At 61.1% G+C, this 25,976-nt stretch overlaps 1 protein-coding gene across 1 annotated transcript in view; it reads left to right on the forward strand.

Annotated features, from left to right (window-relative positions):
* Positions 1 to 1,994: 1,994 nt before the first annotated feature.
* Positions 1,995 to 25,976, forward strand: part of IGSF9B (immunoglobulin superfamily member 9B) — a 39,720-nt gene continuing 15,738 nt past the window's right edge. Inside the window, 14 exon segments of the mRNA XM_055819428.1 lie at positions 1,995 to 2,279; positions 9,878 to 10,075; positions 11,185 to 11,331; positions 12,833 to 12,984; positions 14,142 to 14,259; positions 15,090 to 15,231; positions 15,340 to 15,485; positions 17,910 to 18,052; positions 18,918 to 19,058; positions 20,408 to 20,524; positions 22,172 to 22,264; positions 22,365 to 22,515; positions 22,834 to 22,945; positions 25,737 to 25,912. Of these exon segments, the coding sequence (XP_055675403.1) occupies positions 2,216 to 2,279; positions 9,878 to 10,075; positions 11,185 to 11,331; positions 12,833 to 12,984; positions 14,142 to 14,259; positions 15,090 to 15,231; positions 15,340 to 15,485; positions 17,910 to 18,052; positions 18,918 to 19,058; positions 20,408 to 20,524; positions 22,172 to 22,264; positions 22,365 to 22,515; positions 22,834 to 22,945; positions 25,737 to 25,912 (1,900 nt within the window). The 5' untranslated portion in view covers positions 1,995 to 2,215.

The raw sequence follows: 25,976 nt of genomic DNA on the forward strand, positions 1-25,976 counted from the left end.
TGTTTTCCACCTCTTCTCCATTGGATTGACCCCGATTCTCTCTTCAAATGGAGGGGTGTGCCCAGCAGGGCAGGCAGCAGGGACAGGGTGACGGGGAACTGTCACAGGGTGCAGGGACGGGGGCAAGCAGAGCGGAGTGGGAGCAGGGGGAGGTGACACAGGTGGTGCAGGGAGGCAGGAGGGGGTGGTACAGCTGGTGCAAGGGGTGGCAGTGGCACCAAGCCAGCGCTGGATGTGAGGTGGCAGGTGAGTATGACACCAGGCTGTGGCAGGTGGTGAGGAGGTGACTGAGAGGTGCATGGTCCTGGCAGAGATGAAAGCAAGCTGGTGCAGGGGGCAGGTGGCACGGCTGATGCAGGGTGGTGGGGTGACGATCCTGAACCTCTGCTGGGGGCACGGATGGTGGCGGGGATGTTACCCCGAGCTGATGCCTGAATGAAACTTTGATGTACAAGGTCACAGTGTCACCAAGCAGGTGACAAGCATGTCACCCCAAGGTGGTGCAGGGTGGCAGGGACAGATGGCACAGCTGATGTTGGTTGGGGTGGTGCAGAGCTGGTGCAGGGGGCAGGTGGCTCAGCCCATGGTAGGGAGGTGGGTAACCCTGCGAGGGTGCAAAGTGGCATTGGCATGTCAGAGGGGTGGCATGTGGCAGCAGGGACAGGTGGTAGAGGTGGGGACTGGGACCTCCCATCCACTGTGCCAGGCAGGTGGCACATCTGGGGACAGGAAGGTGATGCGGAGCCGGCGCAGGGGCACATCTGGGGACAGGGAAGTGACGCTGAGCCAGTGCCGGGGACACGTCTGGGGACAGGGAGGTGACGCTGCACAGGTGCAGGGGCACATCTGGGGACAGGGAGGTGACACTTAGCCGGTGCAGAGGAACATCTGGGGACGGGAAGGTGACGCTGTGCAGGTGCAGGGGCACATCTGGGGACAGGGAGGTGACGCTGCACAGGTGCAGGGGCACATCTGGGGACAGGAAGGTGACGCTGCGCAGGTGCAGGGGCACATTTGGGGACAGGGAGGTGACACTTAGCCGGCGCAGGGGCACATCTGGGGACGGGAAGGTGACGCTGCGCAGGTGCAGGGGCACATCTGGGGACAGGGAGGTGACACTTAGCTGGCGCAGGGGCACATCTGGGGACAGGGAGGTGACGCTGAGCCGGCACAGGGGCACATCTGGGGACAGGGAGGTGACACTTAGCTGGCACAGGAGCACACCTGGGGACAGGGAGGTGACGCTGAGCCGGTGCCGGGGACACGTCTGGGGACAGGGAGGTGACGCTGCACAGGTGCAGGGGCACATCTGGGGACAGGGAGGTGACACTTAGCCGGCGCAGGGGCACATCTGGGGACGGGAAGGTGACGCTGTGCAGGTGCAGGGGCACATCTGGGGACAGGGAGGTGACACTTAGCTGGCGCAGGGGCACATCTGGGGACAGGGAGGTGACGCTGAGCCGGCGCAGGGGCACATCTGGGGACAGGGAGGTGACACTTAGCTGGCACAGGAGCACATCTGGGGACAGGGAGGTGACGCTGAGCCGGTGCCGGGGACACGTCTGGGGACAGGGAGGTGACGCTGCACAGGTGCAGGGGCACATCTGGGGACAGGGAGGTGACACTTAGCCGGCGCAGGGGCACATCTGGGGACGGGAAGGTGACGCTGCGCAGGTGCAGGGGCACATCTGGAGGCCGGGTGGAGCCGCTGCAGCAGGGCGGGTGGCAGAGCCGGCCGGGAGGTGACCGGCCGGCGGAGGTGACCCCAAGCCGCGCCGCGCCGAGCCGAGCCGAGCCGCGCCGATCCGGCGCACCGCCCGCCGCTCCCGGCAGTGCGCATGATACTGCGGCGCAGGGGCCCCGTGCGCGCCAACCCACCTTGAAACGGGCCCGGGCCGCTCCGCCGGCCAATCACCGCCCACTCCGCCGGGGCGCGGCCAATGGGCGGCGGGCGGGGGCGGCACCGAGCCGCTAAAGGGCGCAGGCTAGGCTGCACCCCGCACCGTGCGGCGGAGGGCAGGTGCGGCGCGGCGGCGGCATGGGCGCGGGCATGGGCGCAGCGGCGGCGGGCGGCGGCCGGCCCTGAGCCGCCCCTCCGGCCCGGCCAGCCCCGCGACGGCCCGGGGAGCCGTGCCCCGGCCCGGCCAGCCCTGCCCCGCCCCGGCCGGGCCGCCCGGCGGGCGGAAGATGCTGCGCACCGGAGGCCGGTAGTACTATGATTTGGTATGTGGCCGCTTTGGTAGCAAGTGTGCTCGGTGCCCGCGGGCTGCCCGTGCAAGGTGAGTGGGGGGCCGCGGGGGTCGCAACGGGGTTGGGTGGGGGGGTCCTCCGGGCTCGGCGGGGCGGCGGCGGGGCTTCCCTGCGTGCAGAGCATCCCCCCCCCCCCCGCCGCCGGTGTCCGGGACGTGCATGCCGCGGGCGGGGGGCGTGCGGCGCGGGGCTGGCGGCGGGAGGGGGCCGGGGGGGGGCGGTGCGCTGCGGCTCCGGAGGGGCTTGTGCTGGGGCTGGGGGGGGGGGGGGCTGAGCGCTGCCCGTGGCCCCGGGGGGGCTGCAGCCAGGCGCCCGCTGTGTCTTTATTCCCTGCTGCAGGGGGAATAGAAAAAAAAACCAAAGGGAAATACAAGCTAATAAAAAGATAATGTAATAAATAATAATAATAATAAATTAGGCTAATAAATAATAATACTAAAAAGCCGCATCTTCCCCATGTGCGCAGCGGTTTTTGCAGTGACCTCCCAAAGGGCAGCGGCTGCGACTCGGGAAGTTGGGGAGGCAGGAGCTGGTGCGGGAGGCTGGGCAATTCCCTCGGGAACAGGCAGCCGGTGCCGGCCCTGGCGGGGGGCACGCCTGGGGCCTGGGGGCGGCCAGGTGTCCCTTGCTCCCCGATGTCACCCCCCGGGCTGGGGGAAGCAGCGAGGGATGCAGGCGGCGTTTGCCCTTCCCTGCAAGGGTAGCCTGGCTGGGCAAGGAGAACTGCAGGAGGGATTTGGTGCCTTCCCTGCAGCTCCCCGGCTGTGCCCGTGTCCTCCTGGCTGTGGGTTTGGGGGTGACTTTGCCCCCCTCCACCCCCTCCCTGCTGCCTGGATGGGGGGCTACCCTCCTTCCCCTCGCCACTGCAGGCTGGCTGCTGTGCTGGGGTAAACTGAGGCACAGGGTTGTCCAAGGTCAGGAGGGAGACAGCGGCAGGGAATAACCCTGATTTTCCTATTCTGGCTTCTTTTCCTTCAGCTGCCAGCCCCCTCCCTCCCCCCCAGCCATCCCTGCAGGTAGGGGGGGGCTGCCTGCCGCTGCTGCAGCACCCGCTCCCATCTCTGCTGCTGGTACCTCGCTGGGCACAGGGTGGTCCCTTCCCAGGAGCTGCTCCCTGGGTGTCCCCGAGCCCTACCTGTGGGGATGCGGTGGCTGCCGACAGCGAGCGATGCCTGGCTGGCAGCCACCACCGCTCCCCTCCACGGGGCATGGGGGAACACCGCCTCAGAGGGAGGGGGCACCTCGGCAGCCCCCCCCCCCCCCCCCCCATCACAGCGTTTCTCAAGTGTGTGGGGTCACATCTGCACCCTGCTATGGTCCCGTGGCATCCCTGCCTGGTAGCTGGCTCCTCAGAGGTGAGGGGGGCCAGGATGAGGCTGCTTTTTTTTGAGGGGGGGGGGGCCCCTCTTGCTGCTCAGCTGCAGCTGGCCGCTGCCTGCCTGAAATGCATCCTGCGGCGTGGAGAGGCGGTGGTTTGCAGCAGCGGTTTGTAGAGGGGTCTTCTGCCCGGGAGAGGAGCAGAGCAGCAAGCTCAGTGTCTTGGGAACTTGGGAATACCCTAGAGCCACTGGGATGGGGCTCCGGAATTGATGCCAGGGTGGGTGGGTGCCGGGAAGCCCAGGCGCGGGGGTGCTGCGCGTACGGAGCAGAGCAGCGCGTACGTGATGAATGAGTGCGCCGTGAGTAATGCGTGGGTGGGCGCTGGGCGAGGGGGCGCTGCGGCCTGCGGGGGGGGGTGGGGGGTGGTGGTGGTGATGCTGCGTGGGGATGGGGAGCCCCGGCTGCTGCAGCCCCTCGGTCACAGCGCTGGCCTCCCCTGGGGGGGGGTGGGGGTGTCACCCCACATCGCTTGGGGACAGGGCTTTGGAGCGGGGCAGGGGCTTGCCATGTGTGATGGCCTCGCCGCGGATTTCCCCCTTGCCGTGGCCTTCCTCCCACCTCCTTCTTCCTTGCCGAGCTGGGCTGCGATGCCACGGCGCAGGCCCTGGGCAGCCTCTGGCCTGGCCTGGCTCTCTGAGGGCTTTCCAGGCGTTAATCGGCTCAGAGAGGGAAGGAGGGTGCGTTATCCCTCTTACGGTGTGGGGGAGTAGAGCCGGGACGTGACCGCGACGGGAGTGGGTGTTGGAGGAGGGATCCGGCCTCCTGGCGTTCCCGGTGACGCTGAGGGGCTTTTCCTCCCTCTCCCACGAGCGTGACGTGGCATCACACGGCGACCGGGGATGCTTGTGGATCCAGCAGGCGCGGTTTGCAGAGGGAGGACTTGGCTTTGCCAGCCCCGGGCGAGGGCTCCCATCAAAGCGGTTTGCCCCGACACCGCGGCAGGTGACACTGGCGGTGTTGACCTTGGCTGGTCGGAGCAGCTCGCTGTGCTGGTGCTGCGTTCCCTACTCGCTCCCAGCATGGAGCTGTTGCATGCAAGAGCTGGTGCCTCTTCAGCGGTGGAGGGGTTTGGACCAGCAGCCGCCCGGCTTTGGCACATGCGGCTTTGGCCCCGCTCTCCTCTGGCAAGGGGATGGTTTGGCATTGGGAGCAGCCAAAGGGTTGGCCCAACTCCCTTTTCCATCCTTCCCTGGAGGATTTCTGCTCCTCTGGACCTGTTGGGAGCGCGCATGGCAGGGAGGGATGCGTGTGTCCCAGTCATTGACTTGGCTTGCCGGAGGGCTTTTGTGGTGATGCTTTCCTGCCTCGGTTGCCTTTTGACTTGGAAGATGCTTCGGTGGTGATGGGTGGACCCTGCAAGTTCCTCTCCGCGGAGCTGTGGCAGGATGGGCTAGCTCCCGTTCGCCTCCCATCCTCAGTCTTGGAGGTCACGGCTTCAGGCTGGAAGAGCAGCCCTGCAGATGGGTGAGCAGCAGGTCCAGCTCTGTGCCGTGCCGATGGAGAAGTCCTTCCCTCTCCCTTCCCCTGCGGTAGGCATCTCCGGAGCTGGGGGCCCTGAGCGACCAGCTGGCCTTCGGGAAAAGGACTCCCTTCCTCCTGCTTCACGATGGAGAGGCTGGCGTTGGTGGGAGGGCTGCCTGAGCCAGGAACAGCGTGATTCAGGAGCTGCTGGCGGGCAGCTCGGAGTGCTGCCTGCATCCCAGTTGCCAGTCGGAAGGCTGTGAAGGCATCGGGGTGGTACATGCCACTTCTTGGGGAAGGTGATGCGGGCAGCCTGCTCCTGGCTGCTGGTGCCATGTGGGTCTGGATGCGCTGGGCTGGGGGGCACAGCATCCTGGTAGTGCTCTCCAGGTCCAGGACACCCCGCCCCCCCAGGAGCCGTTTTGGCTCCAGCCTCCCCCCACTGCAGCTGCTCACTCGGCCCCGTGGTGCATGGAGGGGGCTCATGGGGAGCGTGCAGGGAGCTGCTGGTTCTTGCTGGGAGATGATGGCTCCTGTGAGGTGTCTGCTGTGTGGCACATGGAGATGCTCTACGCCAGGCCGGTGGCATTTAGAGGGAGTGGGGCACTAGGGACACCCTGATGGGAGTGGGGTGACCGTGGGGAAGTAGTTTTCTGGCATGCTTCATGTCTGTGCCCCTGTGAGCACTGACCTGTGCTAGCACACGTGCTTGCTGAGCTGCCACCCAGTCGGGCATGGTCCCACCTGTGTCATTTTGGGGAGTGGGGACCCACCGTGGTGGGCAGGGGGCTGCTGTGGGGCAGCAGCCCAGCCAGGCTTGCTTTCCTGGGGGTGCCAGGGCAGCTGCCTGCCTGTGGGGGGGTGGTGGTGGAGGTCCCCAGGACACCCCTTGTCCCCAGGGATGGGTTTCAAAGTCACCATCTCGCCGTGAACAAGGCGCCGAGCCACCCCTCGCAGCTAATCCTGCTCCTCCGCTGGCCCTGCATGACCTTGAGGCATGTCACTTGACCTGCGCGTTGCCCTCCATCCATCTGGAAAATCGGGTTTAAAACGCAGGAATTGTGCTGAAAGCCCAGATGCTGCTTTCCAGCTGGGGGAGGGGGTGAGGACTGTTCTCCCGGTCCCAGGGGCTTCCCCTCTGCCGGGGGACAGGCAGATGCTCTTGGGGGGCTGCGGGTACCCCTTTAGCAGCCCAGGTCCCTGCAGCAAGTAGTTCCCGTCCCCCACCCTGGGCTGCGATCGCTGCCCACCTTGTTTTGTGGCTGCGGCTGCCTGCTCCCCTTCCCTGCTGGCCTCCATATGCCATGCTGGTGGCCTTGTCCTCGGAGATCCCAGCCGTATCCTGCCTCCGCCGATGTGAGCGGGATGTGTCAGAGCAGATCTCGTCTCCACTCGGCAGGGAGGAGAGGTCCACAAGCTCAGGGCCTTGAACCCGCTTCCTCAGCCCTCCCCATGGGGGGATGGGGGAGCGCGGGGGGTTGGGGGGAGCCTTGCAAGCAGACAGTGGTGCCTCTGTGCCTGTTAGCAGGCTGCAGGGTGATGGTGGGTCAGGATGGGATCCCCCTTCTGACCCTGGGGCATGGGTGCCCGCCGTGCCGGGCAGGACAGCATTCCCGAGCGTTACATCTTTTGGAACCTGCTCTGCTCCGGCCACGTCCATGCCACGAAGCATCTGCGGGGAAGGGTCCTGCTTCAGCGAGTGCACCCGAGGTGCTGGATACCACCAGCTTCACTGAGTCCTGTGTTGCTTTACGTCTCCCCTCTTGGGATGGGAGGAACTGGATGCCCGCAGCTGGGCGAGGGTCTTCCCAGCCTTGTCATTGCCGTCGCAGGGAGCCCGGCGTTGGCACAGTCTCTACGCAGCAGCAGCCTTCCCTCCTCTCCCTTTGGGATGCTGTTCAACTCCACCTCCGCATCTTGTATTCTTGCCTCCTGGCACACAGCGTGCTTTTATTTTTCCTGGATCTGCTTGGATGATGAAGCCTGTTGATTACTTGTTTTTCTTTACGAGGCATCCCCCAGCTTTGTGCGAGCTCCCGCACCGAGGGGGATTTGGGGTTCGCATCGCTGATGTTGACCCTACTTCCAACCTGCAGGTTAAGCCTTGAAACCCCTCTGAACTTGGCTGGGAAAATCAAGTGGGTTTAAAAATACCCTGTCTGTTTGTGCTCTGTTTCTTCTGGTGTCTGCGGGTTGTTTTCAAGCGTTTTCCCACAAATGTGGGGGTGAGAAATGCTTCTTTAAATGGAGAGCTGCGGTCTCCATTGCTTGCATGCCTTCAGCGGCCAGGACTGGGAAGGAAAACCTGGTTGGGGCTGGGAAGTTGGGGAGAGCGAAGGTGGGGTCTCTAAAACATCTCCCTACTGCTTTCCTGCTGCCTGTGGAAGCCAGGACAGGAGGGCACGGGGGCCGGTGGCAGGGTGGGTGGCAGCTGGGGAGAGCCGGGGGCCGGTTAGCCACCGTGGCTGCCAGTCGGCCATGCGCGTGGGGAGGTGATGCTCAGCCGTGCGTACAATTCCCCACCGGCCTTGCGATCAGACACCGGCACTGCGAGCTGCCGGGGCTGACCTATTTTCCTACACCCGGGCAGCCCTGGCCAGGCGTGGGTCCGGCAGAGTGGCTGGCTCGTCACCACCCTGGGGATATCACCCACTGGTTTGCTGGGGAGCCAGGCGGGGTGTAGGTCTGCGAGTGTGACTCCCCAGCACCCGTCCCTGGGACGTCTGGGTGTCCTCCTGGGTGGTGTGCTTCTCCAGCTGGGCAAGCGTCAGCATCCCAGGCTCCGTTTGGCATTGAGGAGCTGAAAACCAAGACCCACCTTAGTACCCCAGGAGCTGGTGGGCTGGGGCAGGCAGGGGGCTCGGGGAGGGGCTGGGTGCTGCCCCCTCCATCCTCTGCTGCTGGTGGGAAGCAAGAACATCCTTTGAAGGCAGTGAGGTGCTGGGGACCCACTCGCTCGGGCAAGGCGGGTGGGGAAGCGCGCGTCCTTGGATGCTCTTGAGCAGCACGTGACAGCTGCTGTCCCTGATCGGCGCAGGAGGGCTGTGGGCAGGGAGGGGGGTTCCCAGCCCCGCAGCACAGCCCCGCTGGATGAGCGCAGCGGGGTTGGGACAGGTCCTCGCGGTTTTTTGCCGGGGTGGCAGGGGAGGGGTGACACACCATCCCTGCTGACAGGGTGCGAACGCCTGAGCTCATTGGTGATGCAGCGATAACGAGGGATGGAGAGGTGCAAGTGTGTTGTCAGGGCGGTGCAAAGTGGGGGGGTAGGAGCTGGGGGGGTGTGTGCATGCACATTGCACGTGTGTGCAGATGGCACGTGTGTGCGCAGCAATTCCCCCTGCCTGGATGGGGTCCAGGCAGGTACGTGGCCATGCAGGACCCCCATAGCGGGGCCGGGTGCCTGCAGCGGGTGTGCAGTGCAGCGTCTGCTCCTTGCAGATGGTTCGCAGCTTTGCACCCCAGCATCGCCCTTCCCCCTTGCCCCCAGGCAGCCCTCCAGCCCTCCCCATCAAGCAGCCACCAGCCAGCCCCGTGCCTGGCTCTCTGGCCGTGTGGAGCCCGAGGATGCCTGGCTGGTCATCAGGCTGTGCTTCTCTACAGTGTCAGGGGAGGGGGGTTTGGCTACGGCCGGGGCTGCTGGCCCCTTCCTATGGGGTCACTGGGCTGGCGAGCCCGTTGGGGTGTCACAGCGCGGGCCTCTTGCCGGTACACACTTGTGCCGGAGCCAAAAATAGCCGGTGATGCTGGGCTCGCGGCGGGGAAGCGGTGATGTCACCCGCCGCCAATCACCGGCGGCCCCGAAGAGCAGCGCGGAGGAGTGGGAACGTGCTTCCCCGAGCATCCCTCTCCCAGCATCCCTCCCCGAGCATCCCTCTCCCAGCATCCCCCCGGAGCAGGCGGTGGCTGCGTGTGCCAGGAAAAGAGGGGCTTTTTGATGGGATGGGAGATGTGAGGCTGAAGCCTTTGCCTGCGGTTTGGGGACATCCCCCCCCCCCCGCCCAACCTTGGCTTCCCCCCACCCTGGGTTTCCCTCTCCCTTTCTGAAAGCTGTGCTGAGGATGCAGCTTTGCTGCTGATGGCGAGAGCAGGATGACGCCAGGCTGCAGCTGAGCAGGGAGGCGCAGCCAGGGTGGAGCAGCGCCTTCGTCTGAGACCAAAGCCCTGTTTAATTACCCCAGCCAGGGCCGGGCGGGAGGAGCAGGGTGCCAGACTTGATGCACAGGTCGCAGCCGGGTTTCAGGCCTGGGGCTCTCAGGGATGCCTGAGGATGAGGATGGGCTGCCCTTGGGTGGGACGGCTCCTGTGGGAAAGCCAGATCCCCAGGCTGGCACACCAGAGCTGTGGGCTGGTGGTTGTGCTCGCCAGAGGCTGTGGGGGCACAAGCAGGACTGTAAAAGCAGCCTTCTCCCTGTGCCAGGGATGCCGGGCAGCCCTGATGGCCCTGCTAGGTGGGGAGCCACACTGGGCATGCTGCACTGAGAGCAGGGGGTCTCCAAGACCCCTACAGGGGCTCTGGGCACCACCCTCGTCCTGGTGTGGAGGGCAGCAGCCATCCCCAAGCAGTGGGGGCTGGTGGCCGCTGTCCTGAGTCTTGGGGTGGCCCTGGAGCTGAGTGGAGGGGCTTGAGGATTTCCCCTTGGTTTTGGGGCAGGGGAGACCCTGGGGCTGTCCTCAGTGGGGGCAGGCATCACCTCTTCTGTGGGTCTCCCAGGGGTCCTGGTCCTCCGACTAACACAGGGGTCTGGTGGCGGGATCAGCCACAGTTTCTTCCTTCGCCCCCTTGCAGGTGCCCTCGGCTCGAGGGAGGAGCCCGAGTTTGTGACCGCTCGCGCTGGCGAGAGCGTAATCCTGGGATGCGACGTGATCCACCCACTCACAGGGCAGCCCCCTCCCTATGTCGTGGAGTGGTTCAAGTTTGGCGTCCCCATCCCCATCTTCATCAAGTTTGGGTTTTACCCTCCCCATGTCGACCCAGAGTATGCCGGTGAGTCTGGGGGGTGCGGGTGTATGAGGGGGGTGCATGCCGGGTCCCAGCTGCTGGCACAGCCTGGGATGCATGGTTCTGCTCCATCCGCTCCTCCGTCGGAAACCACGCAGGCTTTGCCTCTCGTTGCTCGCTTTCCAACCAGTTGGTTTTAATTAAGCAGCAGTGCTAGGAAGCCAGCTGGGCTGCGTGGGATGGGAGCAAGCGAGGCAGAGAAACCCAGGGTGATGCGTGGTGGCGGCGGTGGCTGCTGCCACTGCTGCGCTCTGGAGCAGCTGTGAGCTTCTGGAGGGATGGTGGGGATGGAGCCAGGGCCACGTGCTGGGTAGAGGTGGCAGGTTGGAGCTGCAGAGCCCGTGTGGCTGGTGGCCAGCATGCCACCTGTCCCATGTGGCCAGTGACCTCTGGTGAGGTCTCTGAGCTGGGGACCAGCCCTGAGGAGGTTGGTGTGGTGGAACAGACCCATTTCAATATGCCATTCCCTGGAGAGCACTGTCGTGGGGACCTTCCCTGGGTCTTGCCCTGCTTCCAGGGTCTGCAGGGCTTCCTCTGCCCAGATTCTTCCCCTGAGGAGTGCTGTGGCGGGGAGGATGGCAGCAGCTGAGCCTGGGCTGAGCCTTGCTAAACTCAGCTCATGAATGAGAGATGCCAGATCCTGGTGGCCACTGCACTGGGGCGGAGATTGGGGATGCTTTGATGCTGGTCCAGTTTCCTGGGCTGTGCACAGGGTCAGCTCAGGGCCATCCTGCTTTTTGGGAGGCTCCCAGGCCGGGAAAAGCTTTGGGGCACGCTTGCTTGCCGGCTGTACCGCTGCCAGCCCCTGGCTGGGAGCAGAAGGCCGGTGTCGCTGTGGGCAGACACCACTCGAGGCACCTTGCCTGGCTGCGGCAGCTTGCTCTGCCCTCCTGAGATGGGCGAGCGCATGGCTGGCTGGCTACAACCGGCCGCACCGGACCCAAATCTGGGAAAAATGGGAGACTGTCCCATCCCAGCGCTGCTGCAGCTGCTTGGTACCCGCGGCAGGCTGGAGCATCCCTCGCAGCGATGCGCTGGGGGGGCCGGTGCAGCACTGGGGGTCCACGGCGCTGATGGCTGTGCTCTCCCCCCAGGCCGGGCCAGCCTGCACGACAAAGCCTCCCTGCGCATTGAGCAGGTCCGCTCTGAGGACCAGGGCTGGTACGAGTGCAAAGTGCTCATGCTGGACCAGCAGTACGACACCTTCCACAACGGCAGCTGGGTCCATCTCACGGTCAACGGTGAGCTGGGCGGGGGGGGGGGGGGGCTGTGGCATCGCCGGAGGGTCACCTGCTGTGCTGAAACGGGTTTCCCTTTTGATTTCTGGTGGATGCAGAGCCTCGATGCTATCTGCGCCTCGCAGACAAGCAAGCCCGAAGCCATCCAGGCTGACTGTGCTCCAGCTGGGGCGTGACTTGGAAAGGGACAAACTTTTATTAGGGATTCTGCAGTTTTAATTACGGGGAGCTTGTTTAAAGGAGAGACATCAAGAAATGGGGTTGGGAACGCATCTCCTCTTAACAAACAGATCAGAAAATCAAATCTTTGTTTTCCTGAAATTGAGATTTACTCAAATTACTTCTTCATTTTATTAAGGCTGCATATTAAACTAATTAGCAAATTGTCATTCTCCACATCAGGAGAGGTCTTTATTTTTAGCCCAGCAGCAGGGCTGTGCCTCTCCTGCTGCAGTGGGGTGGCTGGAGAGGAGATGTGGGCACCGGCAGCTCCTTGCTGGTCTTGCCTGACCTTGAACAATTAATTTAACCTTTCGGGGGGGAAGGCTGGGCTGCGTGTGGAGCAGAGCCACCTAATTGAGCCCAATTAGCGAGTGGGAGCTTTGCAAGCGGGGCCGTGCAGCACAGCAGCCCTGTCCCTACCTGCCTGCCTTCCTCCTGGCTGCTAATGAGCTCGAAGGGCTTGGGGAGGAGGGCGAGGGGGAAGCGAGAGGAGGAGGATGGTGCCTGCTTCGCCTCCACCACGTGCCCAGATCCTGCAAAATGCCAGCCCAAGGGGCTGGAAGTGGCTGTCGGTGCCCCAGGTGCCCGGTCCCTACCTGGGCTCAACCCTTTTTGCAAAATGGGGCGCTTTCGGGGGTTTATGCAGCACGGGGCATGCAGGGGCTTGATAACAAAATAATAACCATAATCCTCCCACCATGAGGAACTGCTTTCAGGGGGAAGGCTGTGGCTTTCCCCTGGTGCATTACAACACTTCATTTTTCTTAGGGGAAAATAGAAATAATTCGGGGAGCAACAAAATATATTTATTTTTTTTTTCCCCGAGCAGATTAAATTGCCAACCTGTCTTCCTCTAAAGTGGGCTTTAACAACTGCTGGTAATTAGAGGCGGGCTGTAATCCTGCCAGCCTCTTTAATCAGGAAGGAGCCTTTCGATCTGCACTGCGGTGTTTTCCCATGTTTTGACAATAGCAAGTTAATGTGCGGGGGGGGGGGGGGCGGGGGGGATGGGGGATGTGGGATGTGGTGCCGTGCTCTGGAGCTTTGGGTGGGAGAGGGGACAGGACCAGGGTGTGATGTGGCAGGGAGGGGCTGCCTTTGGTGGGTATCCCCAGGGACGACACCCACCATCTCCCCTCTCATCCCCCTGCGCCTTTGGGATGATCCCAGCCCCACTGTGGGGATGTGCAGTGTGTCCCCTGTTTGTAGGGCAGCCCCCCCCCACCCCCCACAGTGGCCAGGGGTGAAACGGGGGGTCACAGTGGTGTCCCCTGTCCCGCAGCTCCCCCCACCTTCACGGAGACGCCGCCGCAGTACGTAGAGGCGAAGGAGGGCAGCAGCGTCACCTTGACCTGCATGGCGTTCGGGAACCCCAAGCCCATCGTCACCTGGCTGAAAGAGGGAGACCTTTTGGGTGCCAATGGCAAGTACCAGGTAGGTGGGTGGGTGGTGGGGGCTGACAGAGGCTGCCCGGGGGCTCCCGGTCACCCCGCCGGCGGGGATGGTACTGATGGGACCACGGCGGCGGCAGCTCTGCCGTGCCTGGAGCCGGGCGTGCTTTCTCAGCACTTCTCGCTGAGATGCCCGTTCCCCACCGCATCTCTTCTGAGCAGCAGCTTCTAACGCTGCCCACCCTTGGGCGCGGGGTACAGACCCCCCCGGGCGTTCAGGGCAGCCCTGTTCCTGCACCCGAGCTGCTCCCTGGGGACTCTTGTCCTGGGGGCCAGCTGCTGTGCTGGCTCCTGGAGATGGGGTGGGGGCTGGAACCGGGGGATGCGGTGTCCCCGGGCAGGGATGGATGCAGGGCATGGGGGTTTAGGTAGGGAGGATTTCCCACCCCTCCCCTCCCCCAGCCTCCAGGACCCTCTTTGTATCCCAGAGGCTCCTGGGCAGAGATTCCCCCCTGAGCTGTAATTGGTAAATCAGGCATTGGAATCGGCGCAGGCACTAATGAGAGTAATTAGGAATCATTTGTTACTAATTGAAATAGAAGGATGAGGCAGAATGAGGTGGGGGGGAAAGCCTGGCTGGGAGCAGGGCTCCCTGTGTGTGGGGGTGCTGCTACCCCGAGGGTGACTCTCCCTTGCCCATCCTTCCTCTGCTGCATCCCCGAGCCGCTCCGGCAGCTTTGTGGTGGCCCTGCAGGGAGGGCGGTGGCGGAGCTGGGCTCTCCCCTTCCCTCGTACCCTACCCCAGCAGTGAAGCTGGTCCCTTGGGAGCAGGGGATGCTCTGGCGAGGCATCCTGCTCCTTGTGAAACGCTGATGATGCCGGGGCGCTTGGTAGGAGCAGTTTGGAGTCTGCTGCCTGCCAGTCACTTCTGCGGGAGATGAATACATTGCGAGGGTTATTTATTTATTTTATTTTATTTTTTTCCCTTCCCCTTGGCGTCAAGCAGCAACGCGTGTGTTGGTTTATTAATATCTGAAGTCTTGCAGAGCGGGGAAACCCGTTTCTCATCTGGCCCTAAAAGCGCTGGCAGCTCTCCGTTGTGGGAAGCAGGGAGGGAGGGAGGATGCTGAGCTGGAGCTAGGGCGCAGCCCTCCTGGGGGTCCCTGCCCACGCTCCAGGGTCTTCCCTTGTCATCCCCAGGTGAGCGACGGGAGCCTTACGGTGCTCTCCGTCAGCCGGGAGGACAGGGGTGCCTACACCTGCCGGGCGTACAGCATCCAGGGGGAGGCTGTGCACACCACGCGCCTGCTCGTTCAAGGTGAGCTCTTCCAGCCCGGCTCCTCCTTGGCCACTGGCATCCCGAGGGGACTCCGAGGGGGTGACTCCACGGAGCGCAGGGCTCCCCACAGTGCCACCCCCACAGTGACCCGCAAGCCTTGCGGGCTCAGCATCGTGCCGGCTGCCCCGTGGCCGTGGCTCCACATCCCGTGCCAGAGGAATCCACTTAATTGGGGCACCGTGGTGAAGCGGCCGTGCCGATGAACAGCCAGGCCCCGACGGCAGCTCTTTTTTTTTTTTTTCAGGAAGCGGGCAAAAGATTGAGGCTGTCACAAAGTGCCTTGTCAGATCGCAGTGATGCATGGCAGGCCTCCCGCTCCTTGCTCCCTCTTTTATTAAATAAATCTTTAATTAGGTCAACAGCTACCGGTGGAGAGAGGAACACGGGGTGTCCTCTGCTCTGCTTTTGCCGCTGTGGCGAGCTGCGGACGCTCGCTGCCGGCTCCCGGCAGTTTGCTGCTTTTCCCCCTGGATTTTTCCCGCGGGTGGTGCGATCCTGGAAAAGTGCTCGGGATGAAGGGAGGCATGAGATCACGTGCCCTGGGAGCAGCAGAGCTGTGCGATGCGGGTGCGGGACCCCCTCTCCAAAGCCGTGGAGATCAGGGGAGGGGGTTGGGAAGAATGGGGCGCACCGTGCTCCTCGAGGTCAGCCCCTGTGCCCTGTGGTCCCAGGGGACTGGGGGCAGCTCTGCCCTGGAGCCCACCAGCAGCTCCCAGCCAACGATGCTGTGATGGAGCTGAACCTGAGCAACCTTTGTGGGGACAGCTGCACTGGTTGGTGGGGGTGACGCTTTCCTCTCCTCCCTCCAGGACCTCCCTTTATTGTTTCCCCTCCGGAGAACATCACGGTCAACATCTCCCAGGATGCGCTCTTCACCTGCCAAGCTGAGGCATACCCCGGGAACCTCACCTACCTGTGGTACTGGGAGGAGGAGAACGTCTACTTCAAGAAGTAAGTTTGCAGCTGACGAGGCAGCATGTCCTCCTCTTCCTCCTGCTCCCAGCAGGGTGGGCATTGCCCCCCGTCTCCCCGTCATCCTCATCCCCTCTTCTCCCACAGCGACCTGAAGTTGAGGGTGCGAATCCTGATTGACGGGACGCTGATCATTTTCCGTGTCAAGCCAGAAGATGCTGGAAAATACACCTGTATCCCCAGCAACAGCCTGGGCCGCTCGCCATCTGCCTCTGCCTACCTGACAGTGCAGTGTGAGTGTGGGCAGCGGGGCCCGATCCTGAGGGATGGGGCTGGGATTGATAATACCTGGCTCTGAGGCAGCCCCAGAGGCTCTGTGCTCCCCTTAGAATACTGGGAGGCTCGGGTTGATGGGACAGCAGCCGTTGGGTGAGCATGTGGTCATCCTCAGCAAAGGGCTGAGAGCATCCTACGTGTGCCTGTAGGGTGCAGGCAGCAAGAAAGCAAAACAGCCTGAGCATCCTGGGCAGCACCGCTCCAGCAGGACCAGCGTCCACCTTGGGTCCAAGTGGGTTTTGACTAGGTGGACATCTTCCCAGCCCTGCTGCCGACACGCTGTCCTCATCAGCTGTGTCGCGTTGGGCAGGGAAACACCAGATCGGGGCTCTCCATCTCTACTACCTGCTTGTGTTTTTTGGTATTTATTGTGGGGGCTTGTTCCCGCAGCACGGTTTTTCTGTGAGCTCGGTAGCTTTGCGTGTCAATTTTTCAGGCGGTAACTGATCTAAACAAGCGGAGGAGAAGGGGCTGTAGCAGGAGTGTCGCTTCCCACGCTTGTTCTCTTGGGCTCCCCAGGCGGTAATGGGTAGTGTGGCATTCGACAGTAATGGCCTCAATTGCTGCTGCTCGCAATTGCAATATTGCTCCGCTGTAAAAGACTGCGGTGGTTTTATTTTATAATGAAAGACAGGCTTGAAGAGAGTGGGCTCGCAACTTGGGTTTTGAAGGCTGCCTTAGAGCTGCTGCCTGTAGAGCCGGTGCTGGGAAGTGGGAAGTCCCGGGGCGGCGGGGAGCCCTGATGGGAAGGGCTGGTGGGTCCGATCGCTTCCCTGTTGGGGCTGGATGAAAGGGCAGGGGGACGGTGTGGCTGTGGCCAGGCAGAGGCGTGATGCAGGGCTTGGATGTGCCTGGCTTGGGAAAGCTGCAGCCTCAGGCCGTTACATCTGCCCTGCCGCTAATCCAGGACCACTTGTCAAGGCTGATAGCTGTTAAAAATAGCTCTAACGGCAGGAAAAACCCGTGTTTGGACAATCTGCTGTTCAGCTGGCCCCACAAGGCTTCAGCGCAAGGAGATGTGCTTGGCCTTTTGTGCTGCCAAACCCTGTTCCTCTGGAGCAAACCTTCTCAAAACTGACACCTGGGGGGGGGGGGGGGGGGGAGGCTGCCCACCCACCGAAGCAGCTGGCGGACGGGAACGTGGCTCTGGGTCATTAGTGAGCCGGGCTGGCCCCCAGCCAGTGACCTAGTAGTGAAAGGCTCGATCCCATTACCCTCTCTGGCGCTGCCAGAGCCCTTGATTACATTTCCTAAGAGGTGGAGTTAAGCAGAGGGGGGCAAAGCCCGCTCCATATGCGGCACTTGGCAATCTGGGTTACGGTGCCATTGCCGGGGGCGCACGGTTTTGGGGAGTGGCTGAGCTTATGCGTTTCAGCAGGGAGGGAGCCGAGCTCCCAAACTTGGTTGCTTTTGCTCCCAGAAAGCAATAAGGAGAGGGCACCTCTGCATCCTCCATCCCTTCCTCCCAAACACCTTACCTTTATGCCTGGCTTTGCGCTTTTGCATCAGCAGTGCAGGGATGCTGCACCCCCAAAAAATTGCCTTCATCCCTTAATGCAGCGTAAGCCCTGTCAGGATTTTCCCATAACCTCGTGCTGCTGGCGTCTAGACGAGATTGTAGAAATACTCGCTCTTCTTATTAAAAGTAACTTTTTTTTAAAAAGCTGCTTATTAAAGAAAGTCTAGATTCTCTCCAACCCACTCGCACTTAATTAAAAAGCTCTTAGAAGCACTGTTAATGACACATTCTAGACTGGAGGATTGCGAGACGCCTCTCTGCGTGGGTGGTGCAGCGCAGGGGGGGGTTAGGTACATATTTTAAGCTTTTTGCATCCTGTTGGAAAGGGTGGAGGTGGCTGATGCTCAACGCGACCCAGCCTCGATGAGGCTACGAATACAAACAGACAGGAGGTAAAGGGTTCGCCGCAGCTCGGCCATGGATGCATTCTCCCATCTCAGTTGCTGCATTCAGTGGGTTTTAAAGCTGAGGAGTCAAAGTAGTTTTCGTTGCTGGTGTGCAAAAGCCACCAGGGCCGGCGCCTTGCACGTGTCCTGCAGGCTGAGCGTGGTGGAGCAGCTTGGGCTTCAGCAGGGTGCAGGTCGGTATGGATGTGGGAGCAGCTGTATTTGATGTTTCTTCTTAAAGGCAACTTCTAATGAGCCCCAGGTAGGAACAACCTGGGCATGAGTAAAGCCTCCCAGAAATGCCAGGTATTACAGCGGATTTGTGTGTAGCAAGCCTGGAGATAACAGCCTGCGGGAGCCAGGGTGGGGGCTGGGTTTGGAATTCGTTAGAAAAGCAATGTAGGTCCTCTGAAGCCAGGTGGTGGGGGAGAGGTAGGCTCTGTCCCCGTGCTAATGCGCTGCTGCTGCTCTCCCAGATCCTGCCCGCGTGGTGAACATGCCCCCCGTCATCTACGTTCCCATCGGGATACACGGATACATCCGCTGCCCGGTCGAGGCAGAGCCCCCAGTCACGCTGGTCAAGTGGAACAAAGACGGACGTCCCCTGCGAATCGAGAAGGTAACGAAGCCCCTGGAGAGGGATGTGTGGGGGCACGGAGGGGGTTTGGCCCTCACATCCTCTGCAAACACCAGTGAGCATCACCGGGCAGCCTGCAGGTCCAGCCTGCCCGTCAGTGGCCAAGTCCCATGGGCGGGAGGATGCTTTTCCTTATCAGCTGTGGACAGTCGCTTCGGGTTCTTGCGCGGAGCCCAGGGTGCGTGTAGACACGCTGTCTGCATCTCTCAGACCTAATGCCTGCTTCCCCCTAAAGTCACCTCCTGATGGACCTGGTGGTTTTTTTTCCAATGGCACCTGATGGTTAAAAGGGTCTTCTAACAAGTCTCTTGTCTTCCTATAATCACGGTTTGATAGTCTGAGCAAGGATATTAGCCATTAAATATTTAAAGCAAACGCTCAGTATTTGAAATTTTTTTTGCTTAAATATTAACGATCCAAGGTTTAAATGGAATTAAAACTTGTTGCTGCTGTGGGGGTTCCTGGCCCTTGGTGCCCTCAGCCCCTTGGGTGAGGTTGTCTCCTGGTGCCACCAGGGTGAGTTTTACTGGGAGCGTGATAGAATCTGATGTTAAATATTTTGGGCTACTTGAGGAAGGCTGGCAGCGTGCAGGGAGGAGAGCAGCAGCCAGATAAACCTGGACGTCGCCGGGTGCGTGCAGGGTAGGGTAACCCTTCCCGGGAGGGCTGGTCTTGCCCATGTTTCCTCTCCCTGCAGTTGAGGAGATGGCTTGGATGGGAATCGACTTGGGCATCTCCCGGGGATGTGACAGCCGCCCTGGACGTAGGTGGGGGGCTGGGCTGAAGGGGAAATAATAAGCCGTGGTGGGTGTAGGATAAGTCAGCTCTCTCGTTCTCGCTGCCGCAGTATTCTGGCTGGAACCTGCTGGAAGACGGGTCGATCCGGATAGAGGAGGCAACTGAAGATGCTCTCGGCACTTACACCTGTGTGCCTTATAACGCCCTGGGTACGATGGGCCAGTCTCCCCCTGCCCGACTGGTACTGAAGGTAACTTGCCTGCTAAAATCCTTGCTCTGCAGCTGGCATGTTTGCAGTGAGTAGTGTCCTCTGGTGCCAGGAGGAGCTCCCGGGGCTGTGCGGGGTGCTGGAGTCCCAGGCCAGGCGGTGTGAATGCGTGTGCGCTTTGCAGAGGTATCTCGCGCTGTAGATGGGCTTTTTTGAACACGGTTTTTGCAGCGTGCATGTCGCTCACCCTGCCTGCCTGTTCAGCACAGCGCTGCAGGGGTGGATGAAGGGATGGGGTTTTTTTCTTCTTTTTCCCCGTGCTGCTTATTTGGTGGTTAACTCTGTGCAGAAATTCAGGTTTTACTTTGCTTTTCTGAGCGCTTCTCTATGCAAAGAGCTCAGGAAGGGCTCCGTGCCCCCAGAGTTGTCCAGTTTCCCACCAACGTTACTGACCTTAGTAAGGACCTGTCACCTTTTGCTCTGAGCCTCATCTCTCTTACTTGTGCTGAGCAAAGTGAACGCAGGCCCTCGTGAGCATCCTTGAAGGCGACTCGCAGAGGTTGAGTGTGAAGGTGCATCTGGGCTGTGGTCAGCGGTGTGCTTCCCACCAGGACAGGCAAACCCTGAGTGCACCCTGCCTGGCACAGGGGAAGGATCCTGCTGGAGCAGCAGCACGGGTTTTGGCACAGGCTGGGCCCGCAGCCAGTGTATGATGAGTATAAGGCTATGGTAGTGCTGGACCAGGGCAGTTTGAGGAAACATGTCCCTGGGATGGCGTTTTTGCCGTCGAAAGGCTTAGCCCTGCTGGCCCGGGCTTGGGTTCACAGAGGGTTTTAATAAATGGATGATGTGAGCTCTAGAGATGCTCCGTGTGCTCTTGCAGTGTGCGGAGCCCGAGGCACGCTGGGCTCCCAGTGCAGTTCCCGGTGTGGCTGTGGTGGGAGCTGCTGCCTCTCCCTTCCTGGAACAAAAAGTCCTGTGCTTGTGAGCGGCGGTGATTCATGGTGTCTGGCTGAGGTTTACATGATAATGCTTTGTATATCGTAGACACACGTATCTGCTAAGGCGGCTGCGGAGTCAATGAAATCAGGTTGATGTCTGGTGTCACGTGGGTGGGTTTTTTTCCTGTTTACCTCCTTAAAACTGAAGTAAGATGCTCTAGTGTAGTGGCTCTTTGGAGAACACTTCCCTCTGGCTGTATGGTGTGGTTTGGTGTGCTGTAGAGCCTCCTTAGTGCACGCTTTCCGCCACGGCTTTCCTTGCCATGCCTCAACCTTACCCCGACCGGTGATTTGTTTTGGAGAGGGGCTGCTTTTGGTGGTGGGGCTGCCGCTTGCGCGCGGGGAGACTTGGCATGGGTTGACCCTCCTTGCCTTTTCCCTTGGCTGCAGGACCCCCCCTATTTCACGGTGCTACCAGGCTGGGAGTACAGACAGGAGGCAGGGAGGGAGCTGTTGATTCCTTGCGCTGCTGCCGGAGACCCCTTTCCCATCATCGCCTGGAGAAAGGTACCCGGCCTGCCAGACAAATCTGCAGTGCCTTTGGCTTTTGGTGAATATTGCAGACAGAGAAGCCACACTCTGTCCCGGTAAGAACAAACTGCAGGTACAGCTGCTTCGCTTTGGGCTGAGCCACTGCCGTCCTGTCCCGCAGGTGGGTGGGGGAAACCCGGCTTGTGGCCACTGACTACTTTAATCCCGTGAAACCGTCACGGCAGCATCCGCAAAGCTGAGCGCTGCCCCTGCCCTGGCCCCCCACCTCTTCCTTGCCAGCGCTGCCCACAGGACACCCTCCCTCCTTGCCTGCCTGCGAGGTGGTCACCGGCAGGACACGGCAGCCCCGGCGATGCCATTCTGGTGCCGCGGACCTCCCGCGGTGGGAATGGACGTGCCACCAGAGTGTGTCAGGGGGGTCTCCTGGCTGTGTTTCAGCGAGGGGCTGGACTAGTCAGCAGCTGCTTTGCTGCCCCGTGGCTTTGAAGACCTTGGGAAGAAGCTGTTTTAATGATGCTGGACTGGACATGGTGACTTCAGGCTGTCCCTCTGTAGAGCGGGGTAGGACCCGGCGTGGTGGCACAGCCTGGGAGCAGTAAGGGCTTTCCAGTCTTCCTGCAGCCTTCCCTTGGCTTCCCACCTTCACTGCTCCCATAGGAAAGCCACTGCGCAGGGGACCTCCTGGGCTTTTTGTCCCCCTGTCAGGATCTTCTCCCCACGCCCCCCATCCCCTTCTTAGGGCTCCTGAGGGTGAGCAGGGACCCTGTGCTGCCCAGTGGGCACCGTCCTCGGTCTTTGTGGTGCGAGATGCTGGATCTCTTTGAGTTCCTTTTACCAGCACGGGGAGGACCATGACTCACCTAGATTGCAGGTGACCTACCTAAAACCTGTTGGCTGTTTAGTCTTTTTCTCCATCTTATTTTTCTTCCCCCACCCTTCACCATTCTTATTCAGGTTTCTTTTCAACTCCTCTTGTGCCTTCTGGCGATCCTCGTCATGTCGTGACTCTGGGCTTATCCCCACCCTGACTAGTCAGGGATGGCTTGGGCTGGGCTCAGTTTCCCAGTGGCAGAAGCAAGGTCCCTCGCTTCCCGTTGGCCCACCAGTGCTGACCAGTCTCTTGAAGGACTCCTGAAGACTTGGGCTTGGCACGGTTAAGCCTCTGTGCCTGTCCGCTCCTCTGCTCGTCCTGCATGACATCGAACGGTGGGTCCCGGTGTTGATCACCGGAGACCCCTGTGTGAAGAACAGCTGGAGAGGACTTGGGACAACGTGGGATTTGCGCAACTTTGGCCGATGGGTGTAGACATGAGTTGTTACAAGATCCATCTTTCCACTCGGCTTGAGAGCTCCCGGACACCTCCACACACGCCATCCTCCCGCATCCCTGTGGGGCCCTTGCTGCCCAAACCACTGACGTGGAGGGTCCTGCCTTTCCTCTGCCTCTGGCTGAGGGGCAGTTTGGGCATCTCCTGGGGCAGGCAGTGCCTGGGAGGGTGCTGGGGACGGCCGGTGAGCACCTTCCTCTGCAGCGGTTTCAGCTTTGGATGCTGGAGGTTGAGCAGGGCTCGGTGTCTGTGCGAGTGCCGTGGGGTTTGCCGCTTGGGTGTGAGTGCTGAGCGCCAGCCTCCCTGACGCATGCCTCTCACGTTGCCCTGCCAGGTCCTCTCGAAAATGGGGGAACCGGCTGCCTTGCCGCGACCGGAGAGACCAGACCCCTTGCCGGTGGCCGGCGGTGTCCCCTGGCCCGCGCAGGTAGCTTAGTGACCCCACTGCCACCTCGCCCTGCCCCGCAAACTGCTTCTGAGTCGTGTTTTTTCTCTCTTTGCCCGGCTCCCCCCGTTCCTTGCCCAAGGTAGGGAAGCCCAGCAGGAGCAAGCACAACACGCTGCCCGGTGGCACCTTGCAGATCCGCTCCCTCGGCAAGGACGACCACGGCGAGTGGGAGTGCGTCGCCACCAACGTTGTCGCAAGCATTACTGCCAGCACCCACCTTACCGTCGTAGGTACGGGCAGGGGACGGGTCCTGGGGGACGGCCGGTGGTGGGAGTCTGGGTCAAAGTCCCCCAGGCGAGGCAGGAGATGGGGATGCTTCGCGTCAAGAGCAATGTCTGCTTTAAGTATTATTTACAGGTGGAGCTGCCTTTTTCTGCGCTGTTGTTCTGGCCCCCCGTGGGCACAGCTGTTCCTAGCAGAAATTCCCAGTGGCCTTTGGCTGGTCCCCATGACTCCTCGCTGGGAGCAGCCCCCTTCCAGCCCCCTTGCTTGTGCTGGCCAGCCATGTGGTCTTGCTCTCCTTGAACCCGTCCCCTCTCTCCCTGCAGGCACGAGCCCTCACGCTCCGACCAGCGTGCACGTTGTGGTCGCCATGACCTCAGCCAACGTCTCCTGGGAGCCCGGCTACGACGGTGGATACGAGCAGACTTTCTCAGTTTGGTACGGCCCTCTGTGAGTCATCCCGGCATGCTTTGCTCTCTGCTTCTTTTCCTTCCTAGCCGATCCGAGCTTCGAGCAGCTGGGGGGGGAGGAGGGGGGGGGAGGGTGGCGTGCCCGGCTCTGTGTCCCTGGGCATCACAGGGCTGAGCTCCTCTTTGGTGCTTTGGAGAGGTGGGTGGTGGTGGGATCACGTAGTTCCTGTGTCTCCTCTCCCTTCCTTGCTAGCCAGTACCTCTGTCTGCCCCAGCAGGTTTTATGCTGCTTATGGTACAAGGGAGATACTTTGCATTCATGTAACTTTGCCTCTGGCATCTAATTTCAAGATAAACTGTTTATGGAGCTTAACAGCCAGGGAGAGGCTGGAAAATGCAACCTTTGTAGAGTGCGTCCTGGAAGAGCTGTGACTAAGCAGAAATGATCTCTCCTTGCTCTGTGGCTCCCTGGAGGAGGTTAAATCCCAGCTGAGTTCTCAGCCAGCCACTGTGAGATGCTGGCTGGGTTTGAGCCTCGTGAGGCTGTTCCCATCGTCGCTCCTCTGCCAGCCCACGCTACCCGGTACCCAAAGCCAGTGGGTGCATCCTGCCCTCCCATCACGGGGCTGGGCTGGGCCCTGCTGGCTTTCCCCGGGCACGGGAGGGTGAAACATCACTGCAGCGAGGTTGGGGTTTGCTCTGTGCTCTGCACTTGCTTTGTCTTCTGAAGAGCCCTTGGAAACGTGGAAGGGACACTGCCTCCCCTTCCCAGACCTGGGCTGGTGTTCTTCAGCCTTTCTTTTCGCTCTCCCTTTCCTTCCTTGCCTCGCTTTGCCCTGATGGAGACTGCTGATAGAATGGAGATAGGGTAGATGCTGCCTGTAATGATTTCTGCTGTGCTGAGAGATGGAAAGGAGGAGGGATGGAGGGAGTGCGGAGCGGTGCAGACCTTGCTCTGATGAAAGCATCCTCATCCTTGGGAGGGAGTGGTTAAACCTCTCCGGGGATGTGGCTCACCTTGGAGAGAGGTGGCAGCTGCTGCAGCTCTTGCTCTGCAACCTGCTGCCAGGTTCCTGCCTCCTCGAGGCTCTTCCAGAGCCCGCACTGGGGAGAGCAGCCAGCACGGGAATTGCACCACGCTTGCCGCAGGGAATTTGCAGGGTGCTGTGGGGACCTGGCATAGGGAGAGACCCGTCTTGCCCTGATTGTTGGCTGTGCTGCTCCCTGGGACGATGCTGGGTCACCTAGTACCACCCGGAGAGCTGGCCAGCTGTGTGTTTTCCTCCCTGCTGTGGCTATGGGATGCTGAAGCAAAACATGGCTTCACCTCCTGTGGAGATCACGCTCTCCTCCCGCTTCCGTGGTTGTTGATGCTGGAAATGCAAACCCCACTCCCCAGGGATGGCCAGGGCCACCACAGCATCCTGCCTGCCTACATGGTCTCCCATCTCCGGCAGCGATTTAGGGTTGCATTTCCCCTCTGCTCTCCCCACCCTCAGCCCCTTGCCGTGCGTGCCTGCCCGCTGCAGCACTGGGGAGAAGGGATGCAAAGGTGGTGGTGTTGAATGCTGCAGCGAAACCTGCTCAGGGGCAATGAGCTGCTCCCCTCCATGCCTCTGCTGCATCGGTGGGGGATCCTGGGAGCTGTAGTCCCAGCCAGAGCTGGGCGACACTGGCTTTCCTGCCCTCAGCCGCTCGTTTGGTGGAGGCACGCTGCACGCACATGGCTCTCCACCAACTCGCTCCTTTCCATAGCTTGCTGCTGCTTCTCCTGCCTCACATTTTGCTCCCTTTACAGCGGCATTATTTGTCTTCGCTCCATCTTTTACTTCCTACTCGGTGGATTTACCTGGCTGGATGCCGGTGGCTATAGATATGCCCACTTACCTATGCAGAACAGACCGTCTGCAGTAATCCTTCCCAAATCCTCCGCGGACACTGCTGAAACCTGCAGCCAAGGGCTGGGACTCCCGAGAGCATCTCTCTAACACGAGCGCAGATACTTGCAGTATCATTGCAGCGTGGTGATGCTACTTCGGGGTGTGGGGCTCTTGCTTCCGGGTGGGGTTATGGCCGGTGGAGGTGGCTGCACGCTCGCGTGTGCTGGGATCATGCTGGGAAGGCACTGGGAGTGGTTTTTTTGCCCTGGGTTGGTGGGTTAGACCCCCGCAAGGAGGCTTGTCCTGTGCTCCCTGCTAGTGCCTCTGCTGTGCTGCCAAACTCCGAGTTCTGCCCTGGGCTGTGCTGTCAGCCCCTGACTTCTGCAAATATGGCAAAAATGGTGATTTAGGTAAATGTCTCTTGTGGGATTGCATGCACAGGGCTACGGCTGAGGGAAAACTTGGCTCTGGCTCGGGAGCTGTCGAGGTATGAATGGGAACGGGGCCATCTCCTGCTCCAGCCATCCCCTTTTCAGCACTCACTAGAGTAAAAACGCACCAGCTTCCAATTTTGCCCATAGAAATTTGTCGGAGATAACCTCAGAGTGGGGCTGTTGGCACTGCTTTCATCCCTGACCCTGCTCGGACGGTGCCGGTGGTGCACGGCGGAGGGAGAGGGCTGGTGGCAGTGTCGGTATGAGCCGCGGAATGCTGGTGCGGCACAACGGGATGTTGCCCCGTGCCTGGCAGTCCTCGTGTGCGCCATCCCCGAGTCAGCTCTTGGGTGGCGAGTGGCTGCCCCACGTCCATACACATCGCTGCTCTCAAACCAAACCATTGCTCAGGAAAGCTCCATTTTCACTTGAGAAGTTAATGCTGCCTCTTTGTCCTCCCTGTCAAAAGCACCTTCCCTGAGGGCACTCCCTTCTCTCTTGGCAGGATGAAGAGAGCCCAGTTTGGCCCCCACGACTGGCTGTCTCTCCCTGTGCCAGCTGGTTCCAGTTGGCTACTGGTGGATACCTTGGAACCAGAGACTGCATACCAGTTCAGTGTCTTGGCTCAAAACAAGCTGGGTACCAGCTCCTTCAGTGAGGTGGTCACTGTGAACACTCTAGGTGGGTCCTCCACGGGCACAAGAGGAGGAGTGGGAAGGGATTCAGGAGGTCTGGGGAGAGGATG

Source organism: Falco peregrinus, chromosome 15, assembly GCF_023634155.1.
Source record: "Falco peregrinus isolate bFalPer1 chromosome 15, bFalPer1.pri, whole genome shotgun sequence".
In the NCBI taxonomy this organism is placed as follows: Eukaryota; Metazoa; Chordata; class Aves; order Falconiformes; family Falconidae; genus Falco; species Falco peregrinus.